At 41.9% G+C, this 10,000-nt stretch overlaps 1 protein-coding gene across 3 annotated transcripts in view; it reads left to right on the top strand.

Annotated features, from left to right (window-relative positions):
* LOC143276676 (uncharacterized) overlaps positions 1 to 10,000 on the top strand; it is a 138,335-nt gene that overhangs the window by 117,586 nt on the left and 10,749 nt on the right. For all 3 annotated transcript variants that reach the window (XM_076581306.1, XM_076581307.1, XM_076581308.1), the window contains exons 37-42: positions 157 to 264; positions 2,759 to 2,812; positions 3,822 to 3,893; positions 4,550 to 4,585; positions 6,488 to 6,523; positions 8,982 to 9,059. In XM_076581306.1, the coding sequence (XP_076437421.1) occupies positions 157 to 264; positions 2,759 to 2,812; positions 3,822 to 3,893; positions 4,550 to 4,585; positions 6,488 to 6,523; positions 8,982 to 9,059 (384 nt within the window). The remainder of the gene's footprint in view (positions 1 to 156; positions 265 to 2,758; positions 2,813 to 3,821; positions 3,894 to 4,549; positions 4,586 to 6,487; positions 6,524 to 8,981; positions 9,060 to 10,000) is intronic.

The raw sequence follows: 10,000 nt of genomic DNA, 5'->3' as shown, positions 1-10,000 counted from the left end.
TCTTTGTGACGTCACCAGGGGCCGCAAGAGTCGTGTGTGTGTGTGTGTGTGTGTGTGTGTGTGTGTGTGTGTGTCTGTGTGTGTGTGTGTGAACCCTGTATTAAATGAATCATACATGTGTGGCTGATGAGATGAGGGTCTTTGTGACGTCACCAGGGGCCGCAAGGGCCGATGGGAGAGGCCGGGGAGGTGGGAGACGACGGTGAGCGAGGAGACAAGGGGTCCCGTGGACTTCTGGGGTTGGACGGCGTGAAAGGGCCTGTGGTGAGTTTGGGTTCCATTCCCCCCCCCCCCCCCCCCCCCCCCCCCCCCCCGCCTCCCGGCTTTCTTTCTTTCTTTCTTTGTTGAGGGTGGTATAGTTGTCTTTTTTTTTCTCGTGTTTTTGTTGTTGTTGTTGTTGTTTTTCCAATTATTTTTTATTCATTCAATTTTTTTTTTTTTTTTTACATTGCACAAAACTTAACATAACTAAACAGTACGAATAGAATACATTAACATGAACTTAATGCATAACAGGAAAAGAAAGTGTGACAAGACAAAGACATATATAGAAGAAGACCATACATGGTCCATATATATATTTTTTTGTTTGTTTGTTTGTTGTTGTTTTTTGTCGCTGTTCTAAATATACACTTGGTTACAAATTTAAAAAAAAAAAAACACTAAAAAACAAAAACAAACAAATAAAAAACAAACAAACAAACAAACGTGATCACAAATAAATGAATAAATAAATAGATGAATAAATAAATTTGAAAAAAAAAAGAGACAAGCTTGGGGCACTTTCTTGGTGTGCACAGGTAGGAAATTTCTTCATATGTAGTGTCTATACCACACAGGAAAGCGGTTTCTCCTGTGAAACTAGTTTGAAACTAGTTCATTGTTCTATCAAGTTCATGTATTTCTTAGTTGTTGGTTTTTTGTTTTTGCTTTTTGTTTTTTGTTTTTATTTCGTTTTATTTTGTTCTGTTTTTTTTATGATCTTTTGTTTCGTTTTTATCTTATTTTATTGGGGTTTGTTTGTTGGGTTTTTTTTTGGGGGGGGGAGGGGGAGGGGGGCGAGAGGGTGCGGAGGGTGAAGGTCTTTGTTTCGTTTTAATTCTTTTTGTTTTCTTTCAGTGCTTTTTATTTTTTTTATTTTTTTTTTTTTTTTTTTAGAATTTGGGATGTACTTTTTGTTAGTTTTGCTGGTGGTGTTGCTGTTTTGATCTTATTGAATTTAATGTTTTATTTTTTATTTGTTTTCTTTTCATTTTGTTTTCATTTTATGTTGTTGTTGTTGTTGTTGTTGTTGTTGTTTTTCCCTGCCTTTTTTTTTTGTTTTGTTTTGTTGTTTTGAAGATCAAAAGGTACTGTGTCTATAGTGATTGTAGTAGTTTATTTCAGTGTTTGTTTTAGGATTTGTTGTTGTTGTTATTGTTTGTTTTTATTAGGTTTGTAAGAACTACTTCACTCAGAACGACAAGCAGAATAATGACAAAACCTAAGAAGTAGCCGTACCACTAAAAACAGTAGCATACCGCTACGACTACTACTACTACTACCACCATCACCACCACTACTGCCACTATTACTACTACTACAAGGACTGCATAGCAATATTATAATAATGATTGACATTTATATAATACTTCAAAAAAATTTTTTCCAGAAATAAGGCTGAAAGTGCTGTATAATTCGTCCCCATAGCAATATTATAATAATGATTGACATTTATATAACACTTAAAAAAAAATTTTTTTCCAGAAATAAGGCTGAAAGTGCTGTATAATTCGTCCCCATAGCAATATTATAATAATGATTGACATTTATATAACACTTTAAAAAAAAATTATTTCCAGAAATAAGGCTGAAAGTGCTGTATAATTCGTCCCCCAACCACCCTCTTCACCCTTCCCCTCCTCCATATTCACCACCCCTCCACACATTAAAAAAACAAAAACAAAAAAAAAAACAACCACAACAGCAACGAAACATGCGGTGCCGGAACACACTCACGCATAGTACCTCCATTGAACATTGAAAACCACCCACCCACCCACACACCCACCCACCCATTACGCCCTCCAGAAAACATATCCCTGCAACGCGCACTCTGGCACGCGTGCACGCACGCATAAATGCACGGACGATACGATACCTTTTGAAACAGCGTAATGACTACGTTGGTTGTCTGAAGTTGTTATTGTAGCTGTTGTTGTTGTTTATCTCTTGAGCTACATTATTTTTGTTTGCTAGTTTGTCTGTTTTATTCATCTATCTGTCTGTCTATCTATCTATCCATCTATCTATCTATCTGTCTAGCACTTTTTTTTTTATTCCTCTGTATATCTGTCTATCTACCTATCACTTTTTTTTTTATATCTATCTATCTATCACTTTTTTATTCATCTATCTATCTATCTATTATCTGTGTATCTATCTATCTATCTATCTGTCTGTCTATCTATCTATCTATCTATCGATGTATCACTTTTTTATTCATCTGTTTGTATGTCTATCTATCTATCTATCTATCTGTTGTCTATCTATCTATCTATCTATCTATCTATCTATCTATCTATCTATCGATGTATCACTTTTTTTATTCATCTATTTGTATGTTTATCTATCTATCTGTCTCTCTATCTATCTATCTATCTATCTATCTGTCTGTGTGTCTGTCTATCTATCAATCTATCTATCTAGGTGCAATGTTAGTAACCATATCATCATCGTCATCATCATTATCATATCAAATGTGACCAATCCTTTGCAGGGCCCCGCGGGTGAGACCGGAACTGCAGGACCCCGAGGAATACCAGGAAGCAGGGCAAGTATCGTTTGATTTGTGATCAGCGTCATCATCAGCGTCATCATCAGCGTCATCAGTGGTTTTGGAGATACTTGATTATCGTCATTATTGACATCATTCTCATCGTTATTATCATCATTTTCGTTGTCATCATCATCATGATCATCATCGTCGTCGTCGTCGTCACCATTGTCATAAGTTCTGTTGGAGTTGTGTCATTATTTTCATCGTCACTATTAACATTGTCGTCTTCATTTTCGTTGTCGTCGTCATCACCAGTGGTTTTGGAGATGCGGTTCTTGTCATCACTATTGTTAACATCATCATCATCGTCGGTGATATCATCGTTTTTGTTTTCATCGTCATCACCATTGTCATAAGTGCTGTTGGAGATGTGTCATTATTATCATCACTATCACTACTGATTGATAATAATGATAATAGTAATACTGTACGTATATGGCGCAAACTCTCTCTATATATGTGGTGCAAAGTCCCCGTATACATGGGCTCTAAGCGCTTCACTTGAAACTATACATATACAATAGTGCTTTATACCACACGCGAGCACATGAGGATGTAGACTGGAAAAAGAAAAAAAAATCTGCACGCATCAAAACAATACTACAAAGTGCAGATAGGAATAGTCGCATGAAAACAGGCACAACATATTCCCTACACACACACACACACACACACGCACGCACGCACGCACACAGAGCAAACACACACACACACACACACACACACACACACACACACACACACACACCATACAGGAAGACTTCAATTCTCGTTAAACAACGATTTTCGTTGTTTATTTAATCCTTTGTTAACAAACAAAACTACATTTTTGGTGAGGATATACGTACATCTTGCATGGACAAAGTCTTCAATTTTCAGTGAAATAGTTGCAAAACTGACCGAGTTATGAAGATTTTAATGAACCGGCGGGTAAATTTTTCACCCATAAGATACGACGAAGGTTCTATTTATAGGTATCAATTGTCTCCCCTTGTCTTTGCAGGGATCGGCAGGACCTAAAGGCCCCATTGGACCAGACGGAGAGCCGGGTCCGGAGGGACCCGTTGGTCTTCCGGTAAGACTTCGTCGTTTTTTTTTTACTGTTGACCTGCGCAATAGCTGAGTGGTTAAAGCATCGAACTTTCAATCTGAGGGTCCCGTGTTCGAATCTCGGTAACGGCGCCTGGTGGGTGAAGTGAAACGTGGAGATTTTTTTCCCGATCTCTCAGGTCAACATATGGGCAGACCTGCTTAATGCCTGAACCTCCCTTCATGTGTGTGTGTATACGCAGGCAGAAGATCAAATACGCACGTTAAAGATCCTGTAATCCTTGTCAGCGTTCGGTAGGTTATGGAATCAAGAACATACCCAGGGAGGGGGGTGGGGAGCTGGGAGGGGTGGGGGGGGTGTTGAGGGCATGTTTGATTTGCTTAGTCTGTGAGTGTTTGAAGGCACTTACGTGGATGGGTGCGTATACTGGCTTGCTGATTGCATGACTATTTGAATGATTTGTTAAACAATTGATCGATTGATTGATTGATTGATTGATTTTAATTGGTTGGTTGAATGATTATTTGAATGATTTGTTCAGCAATCGATTGACTGATCGATTGATTGATTTTAATTGGTTGGTTGAGTGACTATTTGACTGATTTCTTAAACAATTGATTGAATGTGTGAGAAAGTGATTGATTGATTGATTGATTGATTGATTGATTGATTGATTGCAGGGACCTAGAGGACCGGCTGGAGAGGACGGTCGCAGAGTAAGTTGGAGATCCTTTTTCAGCAGTTCATCCGTAGTGAATGCTCTAGAACTAGAAGGCAAGATTGCACTGGATCTCAGTGTTGCAGCCTTGGGGGGGGGGGGGGGGGGGGGGGGGGGGGCGCGAGTTGGTCTTTGTAGGGAACCATCCCATCGCCGACTGCCCTTGAGTCCTCTTGGCAGAGAGAGAGAGTTGGGATGTTGTAACTTGGACAAGACACTTTCTGCTGTGATCAGATCCTAGCCCTGGTAGTCGGGAACAGCAGCTTCTGCCTCCTCTGCTGTTCTGACGGTCAAGAGACTTGACGATCGTATTTTAAGTGAATACAAGACCACTGTTATTGTGGGGGGGGGGGGGGGGGGGGGGGCAGCAAGCAGCCGGAAGGTGTGTGTGTGTGTGTGCGCGCGCGCGCGCGCGTGCGTGCGTGTTCGTGTGTTAGTTTAACTCTTTCCATACGAATGGCGAAAGAGTCAACGTTAACAGCGTTTCGCCCCAATTACCATCATCAAAATATTGCAAGCGGAAGGCTCTTACACTGAAGACGTGAATGCTGACAAAGAATACCACAATTCTGACGACGGAAGCTAAAGGTTGGGTCATTCAGACACCCACTGGACATTGGCCCATTTTTCTTTTGCAGCAGCTATCAAGTGCAATCGTCTCTTTTCTTGCTAATGCCGAGGCATGATGAATCCAGGAGATGTCTTAGCTGGCAAAATAATCAACAATTGACGAGAAAAAACACTTTCATGTCAGCATGTTGTTGTTATTGGACGGCCATTTTGGCTTCTCGACGGAGGGAGCCGAGCGTGCCCGAAGGCTGGCTGAGCCCAGCGGAATGAAATCTGATTGGCTGAAATTTCCACTGGTGTCAGTCTCATCAATGAAACTGCACAGTCATAGTACTCTATGCCCTTATTTGGGAAAACTCGGGAAAGTTCGCGCGATACAGTGTGTGTGGAAAATCGCTCGCAGTGTTTTATAGTCCGTTTCAACAACTAAAAGAACCGGGTCTGTGCATTCACAAGATGACGCTGTTTCTGTTGATATGCGATATGATAGGCTTCGGGAAATGAAAGTATACGTTGCTAAGGCGTAAAATCAACACTTTTGGACGATGTTTGAAAAATTCTGACAAAATCAACATCAGGAAGCAACTTTCATTTGCAAATATAACACCTTTTGCGACCGATTTAGTACAAAATATGAAAATGACTATAAAGATTAGATGTTGAAGAAGCAAATTATGCGAAAAAACGAAAATCATAAAAAATCATGATTTGGTCAAAATTTCACTACCGTGTCTGGCTCAGCATGGCTTAGACAGGGTGGTCTCTGATGGTGAGGAGCTACAAACCACCCTTGTGTTGTTCAATGGTTTGCATTTCTGGGTGGATGTTATACAGGTGTTAGTTATTTAGGGTGGATAGCTGTTATACGGGTGTCAGTTATTTTGAGGTTGGATGCATGGTTGTGTAGTTCACGGCTACATGTTATACAGATGCTAGTTATTTAGGGTGGATGAACGATTGTGTAGTTCACGGTTTGCATTTCTGGGTGGATGTTGTACAGGTGTTAGTTATTTGGGGTGGATGGATGTTGTACAGGTGTTAGTTATTTGGGGTGGATAGCCGTTATACAGGTGTTAATTATTTGGGGTGGATAGCTGTTACACAGGTGTAAGTTAATTTTTTGGGGGGAGAAGAAATGGTTGTCTAAGTTCATGGTTTGAATGTCTTGTTTGTGATCTTTGATTGTTTTAATGTTCATTATTATTGAAGTTCCATTTACCCAAGGGGAAAATTAAAAAAAAGAAAAAAAGGAAAAAAAGAAAAAAAAAAAAAGGAATGTATATGCTGATAACCAATACGATCACTGACTTGTGTGTGTTCGTTGTTCCAGGGGCCAGCTGGAGACCCTGGTGAGTCAGGGCAGCCGGTGAGTGGAAGATTATTTATTTATTTATTTATTTATTCATTTATCTATCTATCTATCGATCTATTTATTTATTTATTTTGTTTATTTATTTATGTATTCATTCTAGGTGCTAGTTATTTGGGGTGTATTGATGTTGTACAGGTGTTAGTTATTCGGGGTGGATGGATGTTGTACAGGTGTTAGTTATTTGGGGTGGATGGATGTTGTACAGGTGTTAGTTATTCGGGGTGGATGGATGTTGTACAGGTGTTAGTTATTCGGGGTGGATGGATGTTGTACAGGTGTTAGTTATTGGAGTGCATTGATGTTGTACAGGTGTTAGTTATTTGGGGTGGATGGATGTTGTACAGGTGTTAGTTATTTGGGGTGGATGGATGTTGTACAGGTGTTAGTTATTTGGGGTGGATGGATGTTGTACAGGTGTTAGTTATTGGAGTGTATTGATGTTATACAGGTGTTAGTTATTTGGGGTGGATGGATGTTATACAGGTGTTAGTTATTCGGGGTGGATGGATGTTATACAGGTGTTAGTTATTTGGGGTGGATGGATGTTATACAGGTGTTAGTTATTTGGGGTGGATTGATGTTATACAGGTGTTAGTTATTTGGAGTGGATGGATGTTATACAGGTGTTAGTTATTTGGGGTGGATGGATGTTATACAGGTGTTAGTTATTTGGGGTGGATGGATGTTGTACAGGTGTTAGTTATTGGGGTGGATGGATGGTAACAGGTGTTAGTTATTGAGGGTGTATTGATGTTATACAGGTGTTGTTATTTGGGGTGGATGGATGTTGTACAGGTGTTAGTTATTTGGGGTGGATGGATGTTATACAGGTGTTAGTTAATTGGAGTGGATGGATGATATACAGGTGTTAGTTAATTGGGGTGGATGGATGTTATACAGGTGTTAGTTATTTGGGGTGGATGGATGTGTACAGGTGTTAGTTATTTGGGTGGATGGATGTTGTTACAGGTGTTAGTTATTTGGGGTGTATGGATGTTGTACAGGTGTTAGTTAATTGGGGTGGATGGATGTTGTACAGGTGTTAGATATTCAGGGGTGGATGGATGTTGTACAGGTGTTAGTTATTTGGGGTGTATGGATGTTGTACAGGTGTTAGTTATTTGGGGAGGATGGATGTTGTACAGGTGTTAGTTATTGGGGTGGATGGATGTTATACAGGTGTTAGTTATTGGAGTGCATTGATGTTGTACAGGTGTTAGTTATTGGGGTGGATGGATGTTGTACAGGTGTTAGTTATTTGGGGTGGATGGATGTTATACAGGTGTTAGTTATTTGGGGTGGATGGATGTTATACAGGTGTTAGTTATTTGGGGTGGATGGATGTTATACAGGTGTTAGTTATTGGAGTGTATTGATGTTATACAGGTGTTAGTTATTTGGGGTGGATGGATGTTGTACAGGTGTTAGTTATTTGGGGTGGATGGATGTTGTACAGGTGTTAGTTATTTGGGGTGGATGGATGTTGTACAGGTGTTAGTTATTTTGGGTGATGGATGTTGTACAGGTGTTAGTTATTTGGGGTGGATGGATGTTGTACAGGGTGTTAGTTATTTGGGGTGGATGGATGTTGTACAGGTGTTAGTTATTTGAGTGGATGGATGTTGTACAGGTGTTAGTTATTTGGGGTGGATGGATGTTGTACAGGTGTTAGTTATTGGGGTGGATGGGATGTTGTACATGTGTTGTTATTCGGGGTGGATGGATGTTGTACAGGTGTTAGTTATTCGGGGTGGATGGATGTTGTACAGGTGTTAGTTATTGGAGTGTATTGATGTTATACAGGTGTTAGTTATTCGGGGTGGATGGATGTTATACAGGTGTTAGTTATTGGAGTGTATTGATGTTATACAGGTGTTAGTTATTTGGGGTGGATGGATGTTATATAGGTGTTAGTTATTTGGGGTGGATGGATGTTATACAGGTGTTAGTTATTTGGGGTGGATGGATGTTATACAGGTGTTAGTTATTTGGGGTGGATGGATGCTATGCAGATTCATTGGGGTGTATGGACGGTATACAGGGTGTTTGGTATTAATGGGGTAGGTGGGTGTTCTACAGGTTTTAGTTATTGAGGCGTTGTGTTGAGATGATGATGATGATGATGATGATGATGATGATTGTGCTCTATGAACCACAAGGACGTTGTGATGATGATGATGAAGATGATGACGACGACGACAGTGACAATGACGATGACGACGACGATGACTATGATGATAATGATGACGATGACGACGACGATGATGGTGACAATGACGACGATGAGGACGATGTTGATGACGATGACGACGACGACGATGATGATAATGCTACACTAACACACACGGACTCTGTGATGATGATGATGATGACGACTATGATAATGACGACGACGACGATGATGACGACGATGATGATGTGACACTAACCACACGGACGTTGTGTCTCTCAGGGCCCCCCAGGTCAGGTGGTCTACTCCAGCGCCATGACCTCCTGGTTCCAGGGCGCTTCCAAGGGCCCGGGAGTACAGGTGTGTGTGTGGGGGGGGGGGGGTGGGGGGGGGGTTGGGGTTCGGGGTGGTGGGTGTAAGGGTGGAGGTTAGGACGTGGGGGGTGGGAGTGGTTAGGACGTTGTGGGTATGTGTGTATGTGGAGGGTGGGGTGTGGGGTATGTGTGTATGTGGAGGGGTGGAGGTTGGAGTGTGGGGTATGTGTGTGTGTGTGTGGTGGTAGATGTGTAGTATGTGTGTGGGGAGGGAGGTGGAGGTTGGGGTATGTGTATGTGGAGGGTGTGGTGTGGGGTATGTGTGTGTGTGTGTGTGTGTGTGTGTGTGTGGTGGTAGGTATGTAGTGTGGGGGAGAGGGGTGGAGGTTGGGGTGTGGGGAAAGATGTGTGTGTGGGGGTGGGGGTGGGGGTAGTTGGTATTGTGTGTGTGGGGGGGAAGGTATGGAGGTTGGGGTGTGTGCGGTATGTGTGTATGTGGAGGGTGGGGTTCGGGGTATGTGTGTGTGTGTGTGTGTGTGTGTGTGTGTGTGTGGTGGTAGTTGTGTAGTGTGTGTGAGGGGTGAAGGTTGGGGTGTGTGCGGTATGTGTGTGTCTGAGGGAAAGGTGAGCAGTATGGATGTGTGTGTGTGTGTTTGTAGTGTGTGTGATGGGTAGAGGTTGGGGTGTGCGGTTATGTGTGGGAGGGTTGGGTGGTAGGTGTGTAGTGTGTTTGCGGGGTATGTGTGGGGTGGTAGGTGGGGTCTGTGTGTGCGGTGTGTCTGTGTGTGTGGGGGGGGGGGAGGGGGGCGAGGGGGCGGGGGCATGTGTGTTGTGTGTGTGTGTGTGGGGGGGGGAAATTTGTACTTTGTTGGGGTGATAGCTTTTGGGTAACTTTGGAGTGAGAGAGAGAGAGAGAGAGAGAGAGAGAATGTGTGGATAGATGTGTGTTGATATCTTTGTGTGGGTGTATGTGGATTGTGTGTGTGT

Source organism: Babylonia areolata, chromosome 32 (assembly GCF_041734735.1).
Source record: "Babylonia areolata isolate BAREFJ2019XMU chromosome 32, ASM4173473v1, whole genome shotgun sequence".
NCBI lineage: Eukaryota > Metazoa > Mollusca > Gastropoda > Neogastropoda > Buccinidae > Babylonia > Babylonia areolata.
The sequence above is the reverse complement of the archived record's forward strand: the minus strand, read 5'-3'. Positions and strand labels throughout refer to the sequence as shown.